This window comes from Vombatus ursinus, unplaced genomic scaffold (genome assembly GCF_900497805.2).
Source record: "Vombatus ursinus unplaced genomic scaffold, bare-nosed wombat genome assembly UNPS02011369.1, whole genome shotgun sequence".
NCBI lineage: Eukaryota > Metazoa > Chordata > Mammalia > Diprotodontia > Vombatidae > Vombatus > Vombatus ursinus.
Genome location: NW_020951147.1, coordinates 6,130,354 through 6,154,245, shown reverse-complemented (window position 1 = coordinate 6,154,245; position 23,892 = coordinate 6,130,354). Strand labels below are relative to the sequence as shown.

At 57.3% G+C, this 23,892-nt stretch overlaps 3 protein-coding genes across 7 annotated transcripts in view; 1 reads left to right on the top strand and 2 right to left on the bottom strand.

Moving 5' to 3' along the window:
* Positions 1–2,753: 2,753 nt before the first annotated feature.
* Positions 2,754–14,481, bottom strand: RASGRP2 (RAS guanyl releasing protein 2). 4 transcript variants are annotated; one of them, XR_003568596.1, is made up of 17 exons: positions 14,324–14,412; positions 11,382–11,520; positions 10,493–10,595; positions 9,617–9,679; positions 9,205–9,336; positions 8,929–9,079; positions 8,433–8,606; positions 7,618–7,734; positions 7,063–7,344; positions 6,799–6,876; positions 6,502–6,624; positions 5,488–5,603; positions 4,694–4,835; positions 4,239–4,275; positions 3,898–4,071; positions 3,296–3,500; positions 2,754–3,019 (listed from the first exon to the last, which is right to left on the bottom strand). XR_003568596.1 is itself a non-coding variant. In XM_027856282.1 (17 exons), exons 2-16 carry the CDS (start codon positions 11,452–11,454, stop codon positions 3,299–3,301), a joined length of 1,830 nt encoding a protein of 609 aa, XP_027712083.1. In that variant the 5' UTR covers positions 11,455–11,520; positions 14,301–14,481; the 3' UTR covers positions 2,754–3,019; positions 3,296–3,298. The 4 variants fall into 4 exon arrangements, 3 of the variants coding, with proteins under 3 accessions (XP_027712083.1, XP_027712081.1, XP_027712082.1); XM_027856282.1 differs by having other exon boundaries at positions 3,296–3,363; positions 14,301–14,481; XM_027856280.1 differs by having other exon boundaries at positions 3,296–3,363.
* A 1,293-nt stretch (positions 14,482–15,774) lies between these two features.
* PYGM (glycogen phosphorylase, muscle associated) overlaps positions 15,775–23,892 on the bottom strand; it is a 17,760-nt gene continuing 9,642 nt past the window's right edge. The window contains exons 12-19 of the mRNA XM_027856289.1: positions 23,293–23,394; positions 22,788–22,935; positions 20,345–20,403; positions 19,988–20,129; positions 17,849–18,056; positions 16,786–16,920; positions 16,341–16,407; positions 15,775–16,159 (exon numbers count right to left, since the gene is read on the bottom strand). Coding sequence (XP_027712090.1) covers positions 16,010–16,159; positions 16,341–16,407; positions 16,786–16,920; positions 17,849–18,056; positions 19,988–20,129; positions 20,345–20,403; positions 22,788–22,935; positions 23,293–23,394 — 1,011 coding nt within the window. The 3' untranslated portion in view covers positions 15,775–16,009. The remainder of the gene's footprint in view (positions 16,160–16,340; positions 16,408–16,785; positions 16,921–17,848; positions 18,057–19,987; positions 20,130–20,344; positions 20,404–22,787; positions 22,936–23,292; positions 23,395–23,892) is intronic.
* LOC114038817 lies at positions 18,067–21,242 on the top strand. Of its 2 annotated transcripts, XM_027856288.1 has the most exons (4): positions 18,067–18,336; positions 18,567–18,836; positions 18,963–19,075; positions 20,677–21,242. In XM_027856288.1, exons 2-4 carry the CDS (start codon positions 18,581–18,583, stop codon positions 21,046–21,048), a joined length of 741 nt encoding a protein of 246 aa, XP_027712089.1. In that variant the 5' UTR covers positions 18,067–18,336; positions 18,567–18,580; the 3' UTR covers positions 21,049–21,242. The 2 variants fall into 2 exon arrangements, with proteins under 2 accessions (XP_027712089.1, XP_027712088.1); XM_027856287.1 differs by having other exon boundaries at positions 18,067–18,836.

Here is a 23,892-nt window from a genome sequence, read left to right as displayed (position 1 = left end):
CAGCAGCTCTGTGTGTCTGTGTGTCTGTCTGTCTTCCCTGCATCTTTCTGCTGGGGGGGAGGGAGGGAGTAAGTTTGGGGAGGCGGTGGGAATCTACACGTGTATCTGCATCAGAGTGTCTGCATTGGTGTGTGTCTGTCTACACCAACATGTGTATGTGTGTGTGTGCGTATGTGTGTGTGTGTGTGTGTGTGTGTGTTTTGTAGCTGCAGTGATGTGACACAGTTTCATTCACTCAGCACCCCACTGAGGCCTTTTATGGGCCAGGCCCATAAAAGGGCATGGGTGGGGGGTGCTGTGACCATATCAGTCTGGGCACAGGGAGAGGGTTTGCACTGGTTTCCCTTCAGGGTCCCGAGGACTCCTTTAGCCTCAGCTGGTTCGTTCTTCATTCTTCAGAGTGGGCAAAGGGGGAAGGGGTCACCCAGACCCCCTCCCTCTAACACAAACCCAGAGCCCAGTGCAATGCCTAACCTGGTACTGAGTAGGTTTCCAAGCACCTAGCCCCATGTCCCACTCCATCCCTACCCTCTTCATTCCCCTGTGGGTGCTGAACTACCAAGTCAAGGAGTATTTCTCTAGGGCCATTCCCGGGCTTTGAGCAGACCATGACCTTGGAGAGAGGACTTCCCTTCCCAAGGACCAGCTTGAGGGGAGCTCAACAGTAAGAATGCTGAGTCAGGGGGGCCGGGAGAGCAAGTGGCAGGCCTTGTGAAAGTCCGCCCTTCCACATGCCCTGTCCCCTGCACCCCACGCTTCCTTAGTGCCCACATATTACAATTCCTTCTGAGGTTCTGAAGGTTCCCTAGATTCCCTCAGTCTCCCCCAATCTCCTCCTCCCAACAAACATTCACACACACACACAGACACACACACAGAGACACACACACACACAGAGACACACACACACAGACACACACACACAACACAGACAGACAGACACACACTCACACACACACACACACACACACATACACACACACTGGAGAACCCGGGCTCTGGGCAAGGATCAGCTGGCTAGCTAGGCCCAGGCTGAGCCCTGGAAGAAGACATGGGAAGAGGGGCAGAGGCCACGCTCTTTCCTTCCTCTCAACCTTGGCCTCCCCTTCCCCGTCCTCTTTCATTTGTCTCTCCTCTCCTTGTCGCTGTGGCCATCCACGGCCTCCTCCACTGCCCTCCCCCCCCCCCCCCCCCCCCATCTCCAGGAGCTGATCTTAACCACCAAGGGCAGGAAAGGTCGGAGCTGCAGCCCCTCCCTCATCCCTTCTGCCTGCCCCCACAGACCCAGAAGCCTGCCTTCCCCTGCCCCTGCCCTCTAGGACCCCAGGCCTGGACCCACCCAAAGTTACTGGGAGGGGGGTCACCCTGGCCCCCTCCCATGAAATAACTCGACACTTCAGACACCTCCCAAAGCCCAGGCCCCTGCACATCCACGTAGGTAGGGTGGAGAACCTGGGGGAGGGGTGTTGAGGGGTCTGCAAGAAGGAGAACTAAGGGTCCCAATGGGAAAGGGAAGCAGCTAGCTTGGGCTGGGGGAAAGAAGCGGAGAGGGAGAGCTGCCAGGCAAGGGGGAGCAGGAGCGGGAAGGCTTCACAACACAATCACCGTCTGTTGTTATAGCAACTCGGCCCCCAAATTGTGAAACGGATATTACAGCCTGGAAAGGGGGAGGGGAGAGCTGGGGGGGGGGAGCCAATGCAGAGCAGACAGGGCCCCAGAGTGGAGACAGAGCCAAGGTTGGGGTGCCTACAGAGAAAGCCAAGGACAGAGCTCATTCAGAGACTGAACTTCCTCTGCCCCCATCTTAGAAAGTCATGTGGGGGTGTTGTTTGGGGTCCTCTCCCATCACCCCCCTACTTAGGAAGAATCCTGCCACATCTGCAGGTGCAGCCCCAGAGAGGAGCCTTGCCCCCCCGTAAGCACATCCCAGGGGCTGGGGAAAGGGGGGTACTGATCTACGGAGGAGGGAGGGAGCCCCCAAAGGACATTTCCTCCTCTTCCATTGAGAAGCAGCCTAGGTTCTGAAGCACCCTTCCAACCCTGTCCCCATTGCAAGCTCCCCACCAAAGGTCCCCATCCCTAGGGCTCCACCAGGCACACTCACATCCCAGCCCTTGAGCCTTTGGGATCTTTGCCCAGGGCAGCCAGGGGGAAGGCAGGGGCCAGCCGGAGGCAAGGAGCCCTGGATCGATACACATTTCCTCTAGAAATCATTCTTCTTCTATCTGGCTTGTAGGGCAGGGGACAGGACACTTGGGTCTCATTGGGAGATAAAGGCCAGGGAGCTTTGAGGTGTGTGTGTGTGTGTGTGTGTGTGTGTGTGTGTGTACGTACGTACAAGGAAGGGAGAACCAGAGGACTGGAAACTCTGGAGGAGTCTGTGCCACCCTCAGTCCCAAGGCCCCTGAGACAGAACCTGATCAGGTGGACAAGGGCATGAGCCCAAGCCTCCCGCATCCTCCCCCAAACCCCAGGTTTCCTCTAGTGAGCTCCATCTCCCTGGATGTGGCTGGGTGGGCCCTGCTGTCTGGGCCCACTGCAGAGGGAATTCCTGCAATGAGTGGGAGGCTGGTCTGGATAGCTCCTAAGTTTTCCTTCCTGCTCATTCTGAGACGCTCCCAAGGGTTCCCTGGCTGCAAGGTTCTCAGACGGTACAGGTTCTAAGAGTCTATGGAGCTGTGAGTCAAAGGTTCTAAGATGCTGCAGGTTTCCAGTTTTGGGGAATCCAAGCCCTTAAGCTGTAAAATGCCCAATCCCATCAGCCTTTTTTTTTTTTAATTCCATTTGGAAAATACAAATATTCACAAGAGTTTGTACAGCCTGGGAAAACTGAAGTCCCTCTTCTCCTTGTGGCTCCATGCCCTTCTCCTGCCCCACCTTCAGCTCCCCTCCAGCAGCCCTGGCTGTAGCCCCAGTTCTCCCAGGTCCATGACTCTGGTCTGGTCTCTGCCCTTTCAGTAGCAGGGCCGGGTCCATTCCCCAGAGACAGCCGCCGCAGAAAGGAGAAGCCAAAGGAGACCTGCAAACAGGCAAGTGGGGGCTTCAAGCAGTGGGAGGGGCTGCCCTGGGAAGGAGGGCGCTCCCTCTCACCTGAGGCTTCCAAGCAAAGCTAGGATGGCCCCTTTCTCGGGGCAGGCGGGGAGGGGGCGCTGGAACAGCTGGTCTCTGAAGTCCTTCCCCACTGAGAGCCTGTGGTTCTCGGAATCCTGCCTCCCCAGGAGAGTCACAGCCTCCACTCACTGCCATCCTCTGTCCCTGCCCCCAAAGGACCCCAATACAAGGTCTCAGGACACACCTGTTATAAGTGGATGTCAAACACGCCATCTTCCACAGATTGAACCCCCTCTTCTTGGATCTCTGGAGCTGAGGGTAGTGCCCAGGGAGGAAAGAGGACAGTCAACGATGACCTGGTCTCATTGACATGGAGGTACCTCCCCCTTGCCCACTGTGAGGCTTTCCAGATCCTTCCCATCACTAAAACAAACAGGATGGGGCCCAGCCTGGGGACAGTGGGGTTTCTTATCAGAGAGGGCCAGGCACTTCCTTCGAGAGCTTAGGGGTCCACAGGCTAGTGGTTCCTACTCCCTTTTCCCCTTACAAATTAAGAGCTCTGCCCCATTCCACCCCACACACACATCCCCTGTACCTTGAGTCTTCCATTCCTCCCTCCCTTCCAGATAGACCCTTGAAGTCTCCCACCCCAAAGCATGGTAGGTGGCTACCATCAGAAACAGGTCTTTTCCTCATGCATTTCCCCACCAAAATAAGAGTTCCTTGTTCTACTGAAAAACACCTCCCAGACAAAATATAAGTCCTGACCCGATGACCCTGATTGCTAGAGAAATTCGTGCTTCCTTGGACACCCAAGACCCAGATAAAATCAGGACCCCCTCCTACCTGGTGGCCGGGATCCTCGCCTGCCGGGGCGAGGCAAAGAAAAGCTAAAGGCTCGAAGGGGAGTGTGTGTAGGAGAGGGTGCAGGTGGGCCCTCCATGCTCACGCTCTGGGCCCTGCGCCGGCACTCCACTGACAACCGGTCTCGACACTGTTTGTGGCAGTTCACTCCACAAGCTGGACGTGGGGTTGGGGAGAGGGCGCAGAGGCCAGGTTCAATGCCCCCAGAGGTCCTGTCCACCCTCCACCCCGCTCCTGGCATCCTCAGCCTCTTTGACAACCATCACTCCGCCCACAATTGAGGGCCTCCCCAGCGGACACCCTCCCTCCAGGCCTCCCCTCACCTCGGCACTTCAGTCCTTGTTTATAGATGCCCAGGATCTGAAATGGAAAATTAAAGTCCTCAGCCGGGCACCAGCCCGGATTCTCTCTGCTTCTCTCTTCTATCCCCAGAAACCACCCTGCACTCCACCATGGAGTCCCTAACACTTGAGGGTTTCCAGTGAAAGGTAACCTTCTCAACTATGGGACAACTCCAATAGCTGGGATGTCTTCTGGACATCAAGCCTGTATTTGCCTTTGACGCCTCCCGCCCCACCCATCCCCGCTCCCACGTCTGCCCCGTGGGGCCAAACACAAGGTTAATCCCCCTTCCACAGGACAGCCCTTCACATAGCCCGGATCGTTCCACGGTCTCCTTCACCTGCTGCGTCTTGACCCACTCCCACTGGGTGGGCTGAGCTAGGAACTGAAGAGGGAGCTAAGACCAGGAGGGAGCAGGGAGGAAGAGGGGGCTCACCAGGGCCTTGCAGTGCCTACAGGCAACTGGCCTCAGGGAGCTACTTTCCTGGAAGTTGTGGACGAAGCCCATGCGGCCCCCCAGCACAGAACTGGATCGCAGGAAATAGGAGACCATCTCCTCCCGGCTGATACAGCCATCCCTGCAGCAGAGGAGCAGGCAGTCAGAGCTAAACTCTCTGGCCCAAGGGCAGACATCTCCACTAAAAAGATCTGCTCCCCTCCTTCTCCCCCAGCGCCAAACTCGAAACTTGGGAATGTTGGGTTTCCCTTTGCTCTCCTCGGACAAAAGGGTTTGTTTCACAATCCAGTCCTCTGAATGCTAACACAAGGGGCATGTTTAACCTACTTAGGAGGACAAACTGGTTCTCAAGGATTTTAGTAGGCAGAGGAATGCTGCTAATTATGGACCATTCTTATCCCATCATTAAAGCCAGGCCTACAAGAAGGCCATTTGCCAACACTGTTGGCTGTTAGCTCCAGGAACAAGGAGATGTCTAATGATATTCCGCAGCTAATTCAGCCTGGTTCCTCCACCTCCCTCGCTAGTCCAAATTAGGAAGGCTCAGCTCAGTCTGGAGCCTGTTACATTCCCATCAAAGTAGGGGCTCCCGAGCTCCCTGGAAATGATCGCTTCATGATAACCATTGCTCACTCTTCATCCTCCCCTCAACCCTGTGAGTAACACACAGAGTAAGAGTTGTCCCCATTTCACAGGGTGTGAGACCAAAGCTCAGAGAGGCTGAGACTAAAGCTGGCTTCCAGCCCCCTCCCCAGCCCCAGCCCCAGCCTCACTGGTTCTGGTCGAGGTCCCCGAAGGCGATGAGGTAAGGGAAATTCCCTCGAATGATTTGAAATTCCTCCTGGGAGATGTGGCCATCCCCATCCACATCAAAGTTCCGGAACACAGACTGATGCGTGCCCAGGGAGATAGAGGATAGGGTCAGAGTCAACCTCCTCCTTCCAACCCAACCCCGGTATTCTGGCCCTCTAACCTCCCTTCAGACTCAGCCACCTAGTCTAGTGTGAGAGGGCCTAGTGTCCTCCCCCCAGGTCCCCACACCTCCCATGACCCTAATGGCAGGACTTTCGAGCCAGGGTAGAACCCAGAAGGATCAGTGTGGGAGAGGATGCTGGGTATGCATCCTGTCCCTGCTGTCCCTGGGGCTGAGAGGGGATGTTGGGACCTGTCCTCCAAGGGGCCACTCTCAGGGTCACAGAAGCTCAGAGCTAGCTGGAAAGGACTCGAGTCAGTATCTCCTATAAAATATCCCCAACAGCTCGTCCATCCAGCTACTGTTTACAAACTTCTAGGAATGGGGAAACTCACTACCTCTGGAGGCAGCCTTTTGGACAGTTCTAATTATCTGGAAGCTTTTCCTTACAGGGTCTAAATTTGCCTCTTAGGTGATGCGCTCAGGATGCAGAATGAATATCGTTTTTGGACACGGCCAATTCAGGAATTTGTTGTGCTTGATTATGCATATTTCATACAAGGGTTTTGTTTTTCTTTTTTCCCCAAGGGGGGGGTGGGGTGGTTGGGGGAGGTGGGAGGAAGAGAAAACAGATTTTTGTTCATTGGAAAAAATAAAAGAAAGAAAGAAATTTGCCTTTCTGCAACTTCTCCCACAGCTCCGAGCTCTGCCCTGGGGGGCCAAGCAGAATAAATCTAAGCCCTCCTCTTCCACTGAAGAACCCTTCAGATTCTCCTTTAGGACAGCTAAGCTGTCTTTCCTTCACCAGCCTAAACATCCTGCTTCTTGATTGGACACCTAGGGTGGGGCTCCAGGGGTTCAGGCTGGGCCTCACCTCCACCATCTTCTCAATGTGCTCCACCACCAGCGCCTGGTTCAGTTTGGGCTTGGCAGCTGCAGTCCACTCCTCCAGGACAGGGGGCCGGGGGGGCGGAGTACAGGTTGTCGGGCTAGTTGGCTGCAGGGACAGTCAGGGCCTAAGCTGGGAAGCCCCCCAGCTCAGGTTAAAAGTGAGGGGAAACAGGGTTGAGGGCTGCTCCAAGGGTAATGGCAGAGAGCTGAGGGTCCAGGAGGGACAGGGCGGGAAGGAGGTGGGGGAAGGTCACCGCTGCGGGATCGAGGCCTCGCTCACCGAGGACTTCGAACGTGGCTCTCTCTGCAGGGACAGCTGGTACAGCTCGTCTTCGGTCTGGTACTGATCCAGAGACACCTGGAAGGCGTTAGACCAGTCACATTTCTGGGACCAGCTGTGGCCCTCAGCCCAATCCAGAACAGGGTCCGGCTCCATCCAGTGGCGAGTCTAGCTCAGAAGCCAACCCAGAGCGAACCCCTGAGCTCTGTGCCCAACAGCCTGCCCGAAGCACAGGGCCCCGCACGCACTCAGCACGCCACGCACCGTGAGCAAGCTCAGCAAGTCTGGGTTGGCTTGTATGGGCGGCCGAAGGCTGGTCACCATGGCTAGCTCCTCCAGGATGGCGAAGAGCTGGCGCATCTTGGCCCCGTTGAGACGAGTGTGAGCGGCGTCCAGCCAGTCAGGAAGGGCCAGCTGTATGGCCACCAAATCCTTCAGGTGCACACCCAGAATGGGGAATCGGAAGCCCACGCAGGCTGCCAGCCGGCGGCGGTAGTTGCTGTAGTTGCCTGTGGCCGTCACCAGCTCTGTCAGGCCTTCCCAGAGCTGGGGGGGATCAAGGGCCAGAAGTCACGGCACCAGAAGACTCAGGCCCTAGACACATGCTCGTCACCGGCACAATCAGTCTGTTCAAAGGTCAAGGACTCAGAGTACCACTGCACCTTCTGTCTGCCCTCAAACATTCCCCAAAGCTGGGCCTGGAACGAGGGTCAAAGCCCCCTGGGTCCCCAGGCGGAGAGGTCAGAGGTGGGAGTCAGATAAGGTTCTTCCCACCCATCCCCCAACATCTCGCTCCTGCCCCCCCTCCCCAGGCCGTACCTTGACACTGTCTGGGCTGACATGGCTGTGTGTGTCCTTGAGTCGGGAGATGGAGCTGTGGCTCAGGCCCCCGACCACAGCCATGAGTGTGTTGAAGTTCTGCAGCTGGAGCAGCTTCTGTGGGCCCCAGGCCAGGGTGGGGCGAGCAGACGAGAGACAGAGAGGCCAGAAGACCAGGAGGCAAGAAGGTGAGAAGGAAGATTGAGACAGGAAGACCAAAGGACGGATGGACAGAAGGCCAGAAAGACACAGACAGGCACAAGGAGAGGTGGATGGACGGACAGATGGAGAGACAGATGCATGGTTGGCCGGATAGACAGATGGAGAGACAGATGGATGGATAGAGATGGGCAGAACACATAGATAAATAGGCAGACAGATGGGACAAAAAGAACAGACGAGCAAATATATCAATGGATGGATAAATGGATGGACAAACAGAAGGAGGGACAGAAGGATGCATAAATAGAAAGACAAAGGGATGATGGGGCAAACAGAAGGGTACCTCAATAGATTAGAAGGACGCATGCACATAAAAAGACAAAAGGAGGCAGAAAGGCGGCACACAGAAGAGAGGCGGAGGGTGAGCCATAGGCATGATCCAGGGGACCCTCCAAACTCACTCAGTACGGGGAACGGGACGGATTGGAAGGGGCTGGGGGTGGGGCAGAGCTGCTGGTTCTCCCCCAAACCCTGATGCACTTCTAGAGGTTTATTTGTCAGCCCAAGGGGCTCAGGGGTAGGAGTGGGAATTGGGAGAGAAGGAAATCGAGGGAAGGGCAATAGAGAGTGAGCACAAGGATGTGGGTCAGCACCTCAGCCACATGGATGAAGTGGGTGATGACCTGGGCCCTCTGGGGGGCTGTGGGCTTGCTTAGCACCATCAGCTGCACCCACTGGGAGACGCTATTGAAGAGGGAGATGAAGCGCTCCAGGACGGGGTTGTCCACTGTGCAACCGTGGGTCACAAAGCTGTGGTAGTCCTGGAACTGGAGAACGAGGAGGAAGCAGGGCTGAGCTCTGCCATCAGGCCTGGCCTCCCTCTACTTCCACGTCTTCCTTCCGTGGCCCGGTCAGGAGTCTCTGCCCCAGGCAGCTGTCCACATAAGGGCCATTAAGCTGGTGCGGGGTCCACTCTTCCTGTCCACTCGGTCCAGCTGGGCCCTATGGCCCCTGATGGCACCCCCCACCCCCACTCTAGCCCCATCTGCTGTGACTTCCGTCCCCGTTACCCTGACCCCTCGGCCGCAGCCTCTGACCCAGACCCTCCACTTCCCCCGCCCCATCCCAGGCCCGGATCTCAGCCCGCACCAGGATCTTGCGGAAAGAGCGATACTCCAGGTAGGTGAGATGCTCGGCCAACTCCAGCGGCTCCAAGTGGTCAAATAGCAGCGACATCTTCCGTTTCTTCTGACCCACTGGGTTCCGCTGGGTCACCTGGCGCTTCCATTTGTACGTGGGGCTGAGGGGCAGTGACCAGAGGCGGGCTGTCAGCATCCAGACTTCACCTCGCAGGTTTCCACCTTACGTGAGAGCGCGCCCACCCCCAACATCCCGGCGGCTTGTGCCTAGACCCAGCACACGTACACGCTCTCGATGTCAATGAGGCTGCTGTGACGTCGGTTCCCCTCTCGGTCCAGCAGAGACTTCAACTCTTTGATCTGCTCTGCCAGCTCTGGGTTCAAGTCAAACTCGGCGGGGAAGGCCGAGATCCAGTACCTGGAACAAAGCAGGGCGATCTTGACCGTCCCTTCCTCTCCCAGTCTCTGGGAGAAGTCTCTGGGCGACCCGTCTGATCCGCTCCCTCCAGCGAGACCTCAGACAACTACAGTTCCCGTCATCCTCGAGCCGAAGGGACCGTTAGCCTGGGTGGCTGTTATCGCAGGGGTTGATGGGAGTTGTAGTCTGCAATGCGCTCTGGCGCTTGCCAGTACATTGGGCCGTCTGGGACGGGAAACCTAGGAGCCGTTTGGAGGAGAGGCCGCGGGGTGGCACTCACCGGACCAGGTGGCAGGTCTTCACTTGCAGGGAGTTGGAATTGTCCTTCCGGGATTGTTGGTAGGTAAAGGGGGAGGTCAAGGAAAACTGAGGTACCGGAGGGGAAGGCTGGGGACAGGACGCCTGAGTTCACGGGATCATAGCTAATAGGAGGGAATTTCAGAGGCCATCTAGCCCAACCCCTTATTTTACAGGTGAGGAAACTGAGGCCTATAGAGGTTAAATGAGTGTTCCATGAGAAATCACAGATTCATAGGATTTCGCGCTGAGAAGGACCAATAGAATGCAGTCTTTCAGTTTCTTTCTTTCTCCCTGGCTGCTAGTCATGTCCCTGGTACACAGTAGGTGCTTCGTTATTACAAAGTACTGGCTGAGGATGAATGACAAGATCCCTGGATCCTCAGAAGAGACACAGGCTAGGGACAACACATCCGGGCTCTCAATGGAGGGGAACGATGGGGACAATATTCCTGGGATCTGAGGAGATCATGGGATCCTTGGCTTTAGAGCTGGTCAGGACCTCAGAGCAGGGAACGGGGAAAGGCAGGTCTGGAAAGGACCCGAGAACGGGGAACGTCAGGGCTGGGTCCATGGACTGTCAGAGACAGGGAAGGAGGAAACCTCAGAGGTCATGTCCTCCTACACTGCTGTGACAGAAGAGAAAACGGTCAAGCTGAAGGAGAGAGACTTTCCCCGTGCCACTCTGGGCAGAGTCAGAAATGGAACCCAGGTCCTCGGTCTCCCAATCCGCTACACCGCTGCCTCCTCTAGCAAGGCCAGAAACCCGGCCCCGGGGACAGAGGGAGAGACTGGTTTCTAGACAAGCACAAAGGGCTGCGAGGGGAACTGTGGGGGCCAGGGTCCGAGGAAAGGATATATGTTGAGTAGCTTAGCAGCCAGTTGGGAGGATGGGATGTACCATGGATGCATCATAAGAAACATACGCACCAGCTGGGGGTCCCGCACCTTCCCGGAGTCATCTGAGGAGGGGGAGTAAAGGTGGCTCAGTGCCAACCCACTTGGAGCCCCTCCTGGACCAGTCTGGCCCCGCCCATCCGACCCAGGGACCTGCCCCGTGGGTGTGGCTTTGTGGCCACGCCCCATCTTTGGGGAGGCCAAGCCCAGCCACCCCCTACCCCACCCCCAGGACCTCCAGGGTTAGGGATGCGAGGCGGGAAGGTAGAGCCCCAGCTGGAGCGGAAAGAGCCTGGGTTCCAGCGGGGTCAGGAATCCAGAGGCCATTTCCTGAGGGCGAGAGGGGAGGAGGAGCAAGGGAGGATACCCCCCTTGTCTTCCCCCAGATAAGCGGTCCGCATCAGCCGGAAACAGTCCCCGTGAGCAGAGACAGAGACTTCCTGGAGCCCCGGGAGCACAGATAGTGTTCAAACTACCCGGCTGGGGAAAGGGGATCCCCCAGTGAACTGAGTCACCTCTGGACCCTTCCCTCCTAGTATCACGGACAGTCAGAGGGGTTCCGGAGATCATTGCAGCAAACACCCTCACTTGACAAGATGGAGAAACTGAGGCCCAGGGAAATGAAATGGTCCTTGGAGGGCCGCATAGCGAGCCAGCGGTAGAATAGGTTTTGAGCTCAGGCCCTGAGACTCCAAGTGTAAAACTCATTAGTCCTGCCTCTTGCCCTCCTCACTCATCTGTCCCCCCACCCCTCCCACTAAGCCAAGGGCCCTGGGCCAGTCTAGCTTTTTGGAGGCCATTGGGAGCTGGGAGGGACGGAGGCCTTGGGGTACCTGTTTCTCCCAACTCACCGAAGGCCTCGATGCAGCCCCGGAGCAGCTCCTCCACGGTGCAGCCCTTCTCAAGATCCAGTGTCCCCGACATGTCAAGTCCCGGGGTCCTGGCCGTGTCCCCAGGAAGACTTGAACACTTGGCTCAGACCCAGGGCCCCTGCACCCCCAGAAGAGAGAAAAATACTGAGGAGGCAGCTACCTCTGGGGAAGAACTTCCCTGCAGACAGGAACAGGGTGGGAAGAGAGGACCCGCCCCCTGCTATCTCACCCTCCCCAGCTGAGGGGGACCAGGATCCCCCCTCCTTTGGGCAGTTCTGCTGAACGGTCTGTGACCCAGGGATTGTGTAACCCTCTGCTGGAGAAATGTTCCCTACTGAGGCTTCCGGGACAGGAACAGGGGGATGGGGGGCCATGGGTCTGTGGGGCTGGGACTGGGAATAGGGATGGAGGAGCTGACCGGGGAGGTCCACATGCATCAAGGACCCAAGCAGCAAAACTGCTCTGGGATTCCTGGGTCCAGCCGGCAGCAGGAGGAGGGGTCAGGGCCTCCTCCTATCCCCAGAAGGCACCTGCAGCCCCAGCACAGCCCCTCCTCCTCCCCCCCCCCCAGGGCTTCCCAAGCTTCTCAGCCTCCCTGCCCCCGCAGGGTTATTTTGGGAACTGGGAGCCTGAAGGAGCCTTAGAGGAATTTCTCCCCCAGTGGGTGGGAGGACAGAGCCAAAGGCAGGAGGGGGGGGGTGCAGAGAGAGAGGGAGAAAAGGAACCCAGGCCTCCCCAGGCCTGAAGCCTGGAGACAATGGGTCGGAGAGAGCCCCCAGGGGCCTGCCCTGCTGAGGGAGTGGAGAGACACATTCCTGGGCCTGGGACAGATGAGTCAGTGGGAGGGAGGCCCAGAGCCTGGGAAGGATGAGCCAGGGCCTGATCTCAAGCCCACTGTACCCCTAAAGGCCCTGCCCTCTCTGAAACCCCGGTGGCCAGCCCTCCAGAGCCCCACTCCCCTCCCCAGGTCCAACCAGTGTTTCCTTTTCCCCACGTGTCCCAGAGGAGTAGAAGGTTTGCTGTGTCTGCCCCCACTCCCATCCCTGCCATACCCATCTCCAAGCCAAGAGCTCTACGAGAGGCACCCAGCTCCCAGCATCCCTGCTGGCCCAGCACACAAGCAGAGGAAAGATGGGATCGAGGCAAAATGAGAGTAAGCCCCGATCTCAAGAATTCTCCCCCTTCCCCTCCAGTCAGCCAGCTCTCCCAAGCCCTGGGCTTTCACCACAGCCTAGGAATCCAGCATCTCCCCTCCCCTCCCAACTCAGGCATCTGGATGAGAAGATGCCTGAGAGCACCTAACCCCACCTCCTTAATTTACGAGGAGTAAACTGAGGCCCAGAGAGAAGAAGGGCCCCGGGTCCTGAGACCTCAGAGTCTAGAGCCAAGCCCGTGGTGGGGGAGAGGGAGGGAGATGTCCCAAATCCACAGGTCTTGACCAGGGGCTCAGACTGGTCCAACCTCTTTCCTCCACCTGAGAAGGCAGAGTGGGGTAGAAAAAAAGCACAATGAACTTGGAGCCAGAGGATCTGGGTTCGAATCTCATTTCTGCCCCCTTTACTATCTATGTGACCTTGGGCCAGATGCTCCCCTCTCTCTGCCTCAGTTGGCTGTAAAATGAGGAGTGTGGACCTAAATGGTCTCCCAGGTCCTTTCCTGGTCTAGTCCAGGATCTTAAGATCAGCTCCCTTTCTCCAGGCCATTCGGGCTGGTTAGGACCAGTGCTGCCTCACCCCAGCCCCAAGGCAGGATAACTACCCTAATAGCCATCCCCACCCTATGGCCTCATCTGGAAGTAAGTGCCAGAGGCCCATAGTCACACTGGCATGTTTCAGGACACCTGTGCACACGTGCAGGCCCAGATTTGGGCCCACAGAGACTAGGCCACGGCACTCTGCGAACATTCTCCCCCAACTCACAAATACACAATCGGCTACTGCACACACACACACACACACACACACACACACACACACACACTGACACATTCTCACACCTACAGCACCATGGGTCATGGCTCCCCATCCCTGGACCTGTCTTCTTCTCCTCAGCCTGAAAGACCCCTCCCATCTGACCCAAGGCCCCTGGCCCCTACTCTTCAGGTGAGACACTCTCCCACTCCTGCCCTTGAGAGCCTGTCCCTTTCCTTCCTCTCTGGAGAGGAGCCCCTTCCTTTGCTCTTCCCTCTCCCTGGGATGTTCCCTCCAGTACCCTTCCCTGGGATTTGAGCTCTGTCTCCCTAAGGTGAGTGGGATCAGGGAACCAGACAAGCCCAAAGGTCCCTTCCTGCCCCAAATCCAAGCCTAGAAGCCAGAGTCCTTCCCCTTTCCGGGCCCCTTCTCCCTAAGCTTTCTCCCCTGATGCTACCTGCCCTCTGCCCTCCCACATGCCATGGCCAGGGTGGGTCCCAGGTGGAAAGGGGAGTCCTACAGTAGCCCACCCGCGACACCCCGTACCCCACCTCCAGTGCCCTCTGGTGGAAGATCGACCACTTACCCTGGGCTCTGCTGGGGTCCAGTGACTGCCCCCTGCAGGCTTCTGCTCCCGAGGGGCTAGAGGCAGCGGAGCCTTCCTCCTCTTCCTCCTCCCCCCGCCCCTTGTCCTCCTCTCGCTCTTGATCGCGTCCTCTGCTCTCCTCTATTGCACCTTCTCTAGCCTCCTGCCCCCCCTCCCTTTCTCCAGCGGCTCCGACGTTCGCCTCCCTTCCCACGCACGACTGTAGATTTCCCTGTCTCTCTCGGGCTGTGCCTCAGCCTCTGGACCACCGACGTCCCTGGCTCCTTCCCCAATGTGATCCCTCTCCCCGGCATCTCCTTCTCCCTGCCCCCTCCCTCTGCCGCCTCCTCCCCCCCATCCCTCCCCCCCTGGCCCCCCCCCCCCGCCCTCCCCCGGCCTTACCGCCTGTGCCCGATGCCACTCACCCGCCTGGCACACGCGGGGCGCTGCAGGATACTTAATCCATCTCCTGCCGAGAGGCTTGGGACCCCCACATGGGGAGGCGGGAGGGTGGTGGTGACAGAGGCAGCCTAGGTCTGCCAAGCTCCAAGCTTGCACCCCTGAGTTGGGGACAGGGGTCGGTGCCCTTGCTGAGCCTGGAGAAGCCCCCCCATCCCCCCTGACCTGGGGTTGAGCGGGAGGAAATTGGGGGAGGGACAGGAAGAGGCTGCGGTGAGGGGGGGGGGCACCACACCCCGGACCGGCCCCGGTTCCTGTTCTCGAAACAAACACAGTTCCCACGGGGCTCCCCTCCCTGCGCCCTGACTCTGGCTTCCTGCGGCGGTGGGGGCTATTGAGGGTAGACTGGGGACCCTTGATGCCCGGATCCCTGGAGGGAAGGGAAGGCGACAGTTCTTTGATGGGGGGGGGGGCGCATCCTAGAGATGGTGATGAGACACTGATGGGAGACAGGGTCCCCCCTGAGAAAGGCCAGCAGGGAGAGGAAGAGGGCATTGATAAGGAAGCCTCGGACGCCTAGGTCCTGGGGGAGGGGGGTAGAAATGGGGGACAGCCTGGATGAGAAGGGCTGCGGGCTGCAGGTTGTGAGATTGGGAGCTGGGGAAACCGTTAAATGGTTTCCGGCCGTTTGGGGTTCCAACGTACTCACAACGAAACCACCTGCCCCAAACCTCCCTTTCCCCACCGCGTCTCCTCCTTCCTCCCCCCGGTCCCGGAGGGCGCACCCAGATCAGCTGCCCGCTACGGCTCTGGGAGCTCAGAACCGCTCCCGGGGCTCCCCTGCCCCAGGACCCGCCCCTCCCCACGAGTGGGCTTAGGGGGGCCGGGCTTCCTCCTATTGGCCCTCCAGGAGGCGGTGCCTGGGCTGGACAGGCCCCTCAGCCCCAGCCCCCGAGGTTGCGGAGGTTTGGACCGGGAGACTTAAGCTTGGTGGGGGTTGGGGGCAGGGACCGATTCCCCACCCAGCCACGACCCCTCCCGCCCCAGACCCAGTGCAGCCCCGCCCCAAGCTGAGAGGAAATAGGCCGGGAGGGAGAGCCAGTCCCAGGGGAGGGGGCGGAGGCAAGGCCAGCTCCCCTCCTTTTCCAAGCCCAAGAGCCTGGATCAGGACCTAGTATGGGCACAGTGCTGGGGCCCAGGCAGCTAGAGGCCGAGAGATGGGGAGAAGGGACGCGAGACGGAAAGCCAGATCGGGGAGGGGTGGCCCTGGGCCTCCCAGCTGAGCTCAACTAGGGAGCACCTGCTAGCCTCTGAGGAGGGGCTAGGGGTGGGGCGGGACCCTGCAGCTGCTCTCCCTCCACCCAGGAGCTAAAAATACTCCCTCCCCGAAGGGCCCCCACCCCACCCCCAGGCCCTGCCCACACACGCTCCGCCGCGGGGATAGGAAGAAAAGCACTCAGACCGGGTCGGCCTTTGTTGACACTTTTAATTGGTGGAGCTTTTACCCAAGAAGGTGGGGAAGGCTGGAGGGCCGCCCCCGACATAAGCAACAGAGGGGAGGCCGCCAGGGAGGAGAGCCTTGGGGAGCAACCAGATGGAGTGGGGACATGGGTGGGGAGCGTCGGTGACACTGAATGACGCCACCAGATGGAATCATCAGAGTCCGGGGACGGGGGAGGCAGAACGTGAGCGCGTGTCCGGAGGGCCTCTGCTCAGACCACTTCATCGGGGGCCGCCAGGCGCTGGCGGGAGGGCTCCACACCCCAGATTTCCCGGGCGTACTGCGCAATTGTTCGGTCACTGGAGAACTTCCCCGATGTGGCGATGTTCTTGATCACCATCCGCGTCCATTCCCGAGGGTTCTAGGAAAGCCAAAGAGCCCAACTTTGGAACCCAAGCACTGTGGCCTCCCAATTCTACCGCAGGGCGTTGGAAGGCTGGGCAGGAGCCCGAGGGGGTGCTGTGCCTTCACGTCCACCCCCCCACTCCCTCACAGGAGCCCACGAGTGACCCCATGAAATGGGGTCAGTGTCCTTGACTCACCTTGTACAAGTCGCTGACTCTCTCTTGGCACTTGATGTAAGCTTCATAGTCAGCAAAGACCTTAAAACTGGGGAAGGAGAGGAAGCCGAGATTGGGGCAGGAAATGTGGAGTTGGGGTAGAGGAGAGAAGAGGAACTCCATCAATGACAGATCCAATTTTTCAGCTCTGTCCCTTTTACTTTATGGTCGGAGAAACTGAGGCACTAAGGGGAGCATGTCTGAGTAACGAACAGGTCACTGATTGGCCCACTGTCCTTTCCCCCTCCCCCCTCCACCTTGTACACAAACCCACCCAGGTAGCCTGGAACTCCAAAGTCCCAAGGCCTATCCCACCCTTCCCCAGCAGAACTAACCAGGCGTGGCCAATGGGGACCACGGTGATCTCACCCACACATGCACACTGCTCCCCACCCCCCATTTATGTCCATGTGCAGGCCCTGCTGACCGGTCATGGTGCATGAGCATGTTGACAATGTCCTTGAACAGGTCGGGCTGTTTGGGAGAGAAGAAGCCACTGCTAAGCTGTTCGATGGTCTGTCGGAGCTCAGGGATGCGGTCATAGTATTCCTGGGCATTGTACCTGTTGGGGAGGGTCCACCGGCTCAGTCTACTTGGACCTCCCAAAGCCTCCCCTCCTCCACTCTCCATGATCCCCCAGGAAGCCCCACTTCATCTACGGTCATCTGCTTCTTCCAGGAAGCCTGCCCTGACTGTTCTGGCTCACTTGGGTGGCCTTCTCCCTTCCTTCCTTTGGTTGTGTGCCAACAGTGGGAGCTCCCTGAGGGCAGGGCCTGGGTCTGATATTTCTTGTATCCCCCATAGCAGCTCGTTCAGGTAGAGGGTTATGAACCTGTTTCATTTCTTCTTCCCTGCTCCCCCGATCAGATCCCTTCCACCCAGGGCTATGCATCTTAGGGCCCTGTGCCCCCTCCCCTGTCCAGGCGATGAGCAGCTCCTTCCTCTGTGCTCTTTTCCTTGGCCAGCCTCTGCCTTCCCAGGCCTGGCCCATCTCTATCCAGAGTTCCAGGGCCACGTCTCCACCCACACAGCCTGCTGGCACCTCACACTTCTGTCCCAAGATGGGATTCAGCCTCTTCCCTCCTATCCTGCCCCTCCTCCCAACTTCTCCATTCTGTCAAGGGCACCAGCCTCCTTCCAGGCACCCAGCTCCACCTCGGGGTCATCTGGGTTTCTTCCCTCTCCTTCACTCCCCCACCCCCATGGGCAATCAGTGGCCAAGACTTGCTAATTCTTCCTCCCCTCCACCAGCCCAGGTTACCTCTCACTCTGCCTCCTTACCTCCAGTCTCTACCTGCTCCCATCCATCCCATTTAGAGTGCCAATGAAATTTTCCGCATGCCCAAGCCCACCTCATCAACGCCTTCCAACGATGGCTCCCTACTGCTGATTGGAGTCCCAACTCCTAATCCTGGCATTCAAGGCCCTGCCACTATTTGGTTCTCCTTCCTCTAGACGGGACCTCCCAGGCTAACTCTAGAGTGCCATACCCCTTCTGGTCGAGTCGGTCCACATCCTCCACCCTCATTCCGAAAATGAAGAAATTCTCCTCGCCGGCCTCCTCAGCCATCTCCACATTAGCCCCGTCCATGGTGCCGATGGTCAGCGCCCCATTAAGCATGAACTTCATGTTGCCAGTGCCCGATGCCTCCGTGCCCGCTGTAGAGATCTGCTCGGAGAGGTCTGACGCCGGGATCACTGAGGAAGGAGGAGAGGAGAGAGATGGGTCCCAGGATGTCAGCTCCCTGATGGGAGGGCTGTCCTCAGGAGGTCTGCCCTCAGCCCTGCAGCTCTGCAGAGGAGGTGCTGACCTGCACTGGTGGGGAGACTTTCCTCATCTGGGAGCCAGTACCTAGGCCTATCAATGCCTCAGATAACCAATGACCCAAAGCTGTGAGGGGCTGCTAACCTACTGGGCGACAGGACCCTGACAGGCCAGGGTATTGGCTTGGATCTAACGGGAAGAAATTCAATAGAAGTAAATATCAAATCTTGCCCTTGGGCACAAGCTTCCCAAGCATGTGATGGGGGAGGCTCAGATCGAGAGTGCTGGTGCTGGAAAAGATCAGAGGGTCTTAGTGGACAACAAGGTCATTAGGCGTCAACAGTGGGATGGGGCAGTCAAAGACAGTAATGTGATCTTGGGCTGCATGAAATGGGGTCAGGGTTCCAGGAACAGATGGTTTTTCTGTCCCCCACCATCGTCAGGCCCCACCTGGAGTATGGCGTTCCGTTCTGGGGACCATAGTCTAGGAAAGGTGGCCCAGGTGGAGAGTGAGCAGAGGAGGCCACCAGGAAGGGAAAGACCAGTTGAAGCAGCTGGGAATGGTGAAGACTGGGGGCACAGACAGGAGCACCCCCTGCAAGGATTCGAGGGCTCCCTGTGGACGAGGGCTCAGCTGCAGCCCAGAGCAATCAGAAGAGCCCTAGGTTTGCGGCCCGAGACCCCGCATTTGGATTCTGGCTGCATGACCTTGGGTAAGTAATGGGAGGTCTCTGGGCTTCAGTTTCCTCATTTGTGAAATGAGGAGGTTGGATCCAGTGATCTCACAGTCCCCTCCAGCCCTAAACCTATGACCCCATAACTTCTGCTTGGCCCCAAAGGGCAGAGTGAGGAGAAATGGGTAGATTTGACACGGAGGACAATGGATGCGAATCCTGGAAAATTTCACACCCTCAGAGCCACTCCAGAGTGGAAAGGGCTGCCTTTTGAAGTGGTGAGTTTCCCCTCTCACTCGAGGTCTTCAGGCTAGAGCTGGACCAGTTGTATACATACATGCACACATATGTTCAGGCACTAGAAAGACTGTGAGATCAGTCTACAAGCATTGATTAAGCCCCTATTGTGTGCCAGGCCCTGTACTAAGTGCTGAGGAGACAAAGAAAGGCAAAAGCAGTGCCCACCCTCAAGAAACTCAGTCAAATGGCGCAGAGAACACGCAAACAATTCCATATACCTACCTACATGCACGCACATACATCCAAGCTATGTACAGAATGGATGGGAGGTAGCTCTAGGGAGGAGGGGGAAAAGTTTGATCTAAGCCTTGCGCATTCCAGGCCTGGAGAAGTACCCCAGCAGGAAGTGAAGTGTTAGGGTCCAGGGAATTCACATAGCCAGGAAGCTGGATTGGAGAGCATATGGGGAGGGGGGCAAGAGTATGACATGTGAGAGGACCACACGGGTAGGAAGGAAGGATAGAAGGAGCCAGGTTGTGAAGGGCTTTAAAAGCCAGAGGAGTCTGGATTTGACCCTCGGGGTAGCTGGGAGTCCCTGAAGTGGGTGGAGAGACCCCACCAGCAGCTTTTTGCAGAAGTCGAAGCAAGAGGGGGCGAGGCCTGCATGTGTACGGAAGGGTACATGTATATAGGACAGTTGTTTTGAAAGCAGAAACAAGAAGACAACGGATGAGATGTGTGGGCTGAGGGAGACACAGGAGAGCGGGCTGACATCGGGTTTGCTGGCCTGGGCCACGGGAGCAGTATTTGTTGTACCCTGGCGCCATCTTGGCGACCTGTGCCAGGCCCCATGGCTGAGGAGGGCCTCCTGACGCCCAGTCCCGAGCTCTCTCCTCCTCTAGCCGCAGCCCTGGATGCAAAGCACCCCCTCGCCCCGCCCTGGCTCAGACCTTTCTCGGCCAGCGAAACTCGGTAATTCTCCAGGAAGATGACCTTGAGCCGGTCCCCAACCACAGGGTCGTTGTTGACCACGTCACCGATGGATGTGATGAGTTTGATGATCATTTTAGCCATGTGATAACCAGGGGCTGCCTGGGGGAGGAGAACTTGGGGTTAGAGCCCCTGTGTCCTGTCCTGTCTTTACACCCCCGCCCCAACTCCCAGGGAAGTTCGGGGCTTACACCAGCTTTGCCCCAGTGGGCCCCAAAGTTGCCCTCCATGGCAGTGCTGACCCTCTGAGGGTCAAAGGAACTGTTCCCCCACCCGCTCTTAGAGCGGTCCCTTCCCTTCAAAGTGGGGGGGCTCACCTTCCCCCCAATCATCACCGTCCGGGGTACGAAGAATTTGTTGGGCTCCTTCTTAATGCCTATGGAGAAAGAGCAGCGGAGACATCAGATTCTCCCAAGTAGCCCCGTGCAGCTGACCCTGACTACAAGCACTGAGCAGCCCAAAGAGAGGAGAGGGTCACCCCCTGAACCTCACCCCTGTTCCTTCCTCCTGCTCTAGTCAGGCCCATCTAGGAGCTCAGAGACACAGTGGAAAAACACCAGGTCTTGGAGTAAAACAACGTCCCTCAGGCCTGACTCTGATGCCTAGATGTGGGCAACACTTTGTGCCTCGGTTTCCCCATTTGTAACAGGGAGATCGAGCAGCACCTACACCCTCAGGTTGTAAGAGTCAGATGAGAAGAACCTTAACGACAATTACCAGGGATGACTTGGGCTCGTTAGTTTCCCAGAAGAATTTCCCAGCCCTGAGGTTGGTGGGAAGATGGAGTTGTCTCCTCCAACAGGTGCAGCCCGGATCCCCCCTCACCTCCGCTGCTCTGCCAAGGCCCACTAACAATACCCGCCTTCCAGCCTCCTCGGCCTCCCTCCCTTGCTCCTGGGATGCTGGGAGGGCCAGATGGCTCCATCCAGGGGATGTGGGGCAGGGCATGTCCCTGGGCTGCATGGCTGCAGGGAGCCCCTGGGACTGCCCCCCAGTGGATCATGAGTCATCTCCCCATTAATGATGCTCCCCACAGTGCCAGCTCGGGGTGCCTGCCTGACCCTGCCGCACCCTTTCTTCCTTGGCCCCCATGGCCTCTAAGGAGCAGTGGGAGGCCAGTGAAGCCCTCTGTAGGCTCCCCACTCTTTCCTTCCCCATGGCCCAAGGCCCTGCTGCTGCTGGGGCCTGTGTTCCTGGCTCCAGCCACACCCACACTCTGCCTCATTCGGCCTTTCCCCACTGAGCCCCAGATCTCCCGGGGGATGGGGCTTCGACTTCTGCTAAGCTTTTTCCCCTCAGTACTTCGGTGAGGACAGTCATGCAAATGTCACAATACCCATTTTATAGATGATAAACTGAGGCTCAGAAAAGCATAGCTAGCACTTAACCCCAGGGATTCAGGCGCCAAGTACCACTGTCTTCTCACTGCCCCAGACTATTTCTCCTGCCCCAAGCTTTCTTTCCAGGCCCTATGACCCAGTCCAAATGAGGCTGCATAGGCATGCCTAGCTACTCCTGGTTCTCCCCCAGTGGGGGATTTCCCAGGGACTTCATTCTTATCATCATCAATAACCAGTAATACCAGTCTGCTCTATCAGTTAGCTCATTAGGGTTTTTTCACAACAGCTCTGAGGGGGGAGAGTCCTAATGCCTGAGTTATTACCCTCATTTTTTTCAGAGAAGGAAACTGAGTCTTGGAGAGGTGAAATCTCCTGCTTACAGCACACAGTTAGTAAGTGTCAGAGGCAGCATTGGAACTTAGCTCTTCCTTACTCCAAAAAGTCCAGCACTTGAAACTAAATAAATGTCAACTATTTTATTTATTTTTTTATTTTTTTAGGTAATCGGGGTTAAGTGACTTGCCCAGGGTCACACAGCTAGTAAGTGTCAAGTGTTTGGTCTGAGGCCAGATTTGAAGTCCTCTTGACTTCAGGGCCGGTGCTCTATCCACTGAATAAATGTCAACTATTATTACTATTTGGGAAAGTTTTATGGTCTAGTGGCCTGAGGGCTAAACGTGGAGTCAGAAGGAGGACCTGGGCTGGAGTCCTGCCCCCGGACACTTAGCAGCTGTATGATCACAGACAAGTCACTTAATATTTCTAAACTTCAGTTTCCTCCTCTGTAAAATGGACATAATAATGCCTCTCATATCATATACATATAAATATATATATATATATTCCAGACATATGTATATTCATATTGTATACTATATATATATATTCCAGACATATGTATATTCATATTGTATACTATATATATATATATTTAATTATCTTCCCCTTCACACAGGCTACGGTCCGGCCAAATTAGCGTTCCGATTATTCCTGACACACAGTCTCCATCAACCACCTAAGTCTGTACCCATACCCAGGGCAAGAAAGTGCTCACCTCCGAGGCCTCTTAGAACCTCTCATTTCCTTTAAAGCTCAGCCCCTCCTCCCCTCAAAAATGTCTTCACATTTAAGTTTTGAGATGTTTGTGTGCCTGCATGTTACCTCCCACAGAATGTAAGCTTCTGAGGGCAGGGGCCACTAGCTCAGGTGTTTGTTGACTGACTAATTGACTAATAGTGCCTCCCTCCCAGAGCTGGGGGGAGGCCGGGGTCGGGGTGGGGGTGGGGGTGGGGCTCACATCTGCGGAGCTCTTTGCTGCTTCTCCCCCAGGGCACCTGGAGGCAGGGGAGGAAGGAAGAAGTGGGAGGGAGGGCGGCCCCAGAGAAGGGAGGTGGGGGGCGGGGCGGAACTGGGCGCTCACGGTTGTACAAGGTGATGACGTGAAGGCAGTTGAGCAGCTGCCGCTTGTACTCGTGGATCCGTTTCACCTGGACGTCAAACAGTGAGTTGGGGTTGATGTGCACGTGGTACTCTCGCTCCAGATACGCGGCAAACTTCAGCTTGTTTTCCTGTTGGGGAGATGGGTGGCTAGGGGTCTGGGCTGCTGCACCCTCTCGGAGAGGCCTCCTAAATGAACCCTCTTTTGGGGGCTGGTGCAGGGGCCACCTCCCCAGAGAAGCCTTCCAGGATTTCCCCCTCCCGATCTAGCCCTGCATCCCTATGTCCCAGCTCTCTTGTGTCCCCATCAGACTCTGCCTCGGATGACATCGTATTAGACTGTAAGCTTGAGGGCAGGGGCCGTGTAGTTGGCCATTTGGACATCAGGGCCTTGGACCTGGGATTGACAAGTGCCATTCTCGCCCTCCCCCTAAACTCATCAATGGGCCCCAGGAGGCCCCTCCTCCTGGTGTCCCTGCCCGGCTCACCTGCTTGATCTTGGCCACATCGCGGATGAAGGCCTCGTCGTCCACGTAGGACAGCAGCTTCCGAAGCTGGTCCAGGTCGGAGATGAAGTCTTCCCCAATCCTCTGTGGGGGACGAGAGCACCGAGTTGTCAATCAACAAGCTGTTACGGACCGTGTGCTAGGCTAGGCCTGGGGCCACAACGTAGGCCCTCCAGGAGCTTCCAGTCCAGGAGACTGCCTTCGCTTGTCAGAGTGTATACAGAGCATAACAGCACAATCCAGTCTAAGGAGCCGCTCCAGACTTAATCTGGGGCAGTCAGGGAGGGGGGACTGAGCTTCCCTGGGTGCTCGCCCTCCTCCTGCTCCTCAGTGCAGAGCCCCCAGGGAGACCTCCCCGACCTCCCACCCCAACCCAGCCTCCAGCAATGCCTCCTGCCTGCTGCCCTCCAGCCTAGACCATACCATGGACACATTCCCAGAGCCCTGGCAAGGCTTGCAGCTGCGTGGCCTCGGGCAAGCCACAGCCCCTCTCTGGGCCTCATTTGTGAAAAAAGAGACTTGAGCTGCAAGGTCTCTAAAGAGCCCCCCAGCTCTGACATTCCCTGTTCTAAGGCCCCTCCC

What these genes read in the sequence shown, in the direction of transcription:
- RASGRP2 (XM_027856282.1), bottom strand. Translation starts at nt 11,454, where the DNA reads ATGTCGGGGACACTGGATCTTGAGAAGGGCTGCACCGTGGAGGAGCTG. An exon ending in AAGACCTGCCACCTGGTCCG is followed by an intron (nt 9,337 to 9,616) that starts GTGAGTGCCACC and finishes GCTTTGTTCCAG; the next exon opens with GTACTGGATCTCGGCCTTCC. An exon ending in ACTTGCTGAGCTTGCTCACG is followed by an intron (nt 6,877 to 7,062) that starts GTGCGTGGCGTG and finishes AACGCCTTCCAG; the next exon opens with GTGTCTCTGGATCAGTACCA.
- LOC114038817 (XM_027856287.1), top strand. Translation starts at nt 18,383, where the DNA reads ATGGGGGAGGCTCAGATCGAGAGTGCTGGTGCTGGAAAAGATCAGAGG. An exon ending in TTCTGGCTGCATGACCTTGG is followed by an intron (nt 18,837 to 18,962) that starts GTAAGTAATGGG and finishes TTGGCCCCAAAG; the next exon opens with GGCAGAGTGAGGAGAAATGG. An exon ending in AAGGGCTGCCTTTTGAAGTG is followed by an intron (nt 19,076 to 20,676) that starts GTGAGTTTCCCC and finishes CATTTGTAACAG; the next exon opens with GGAGATCGAGCAGCACCTAC.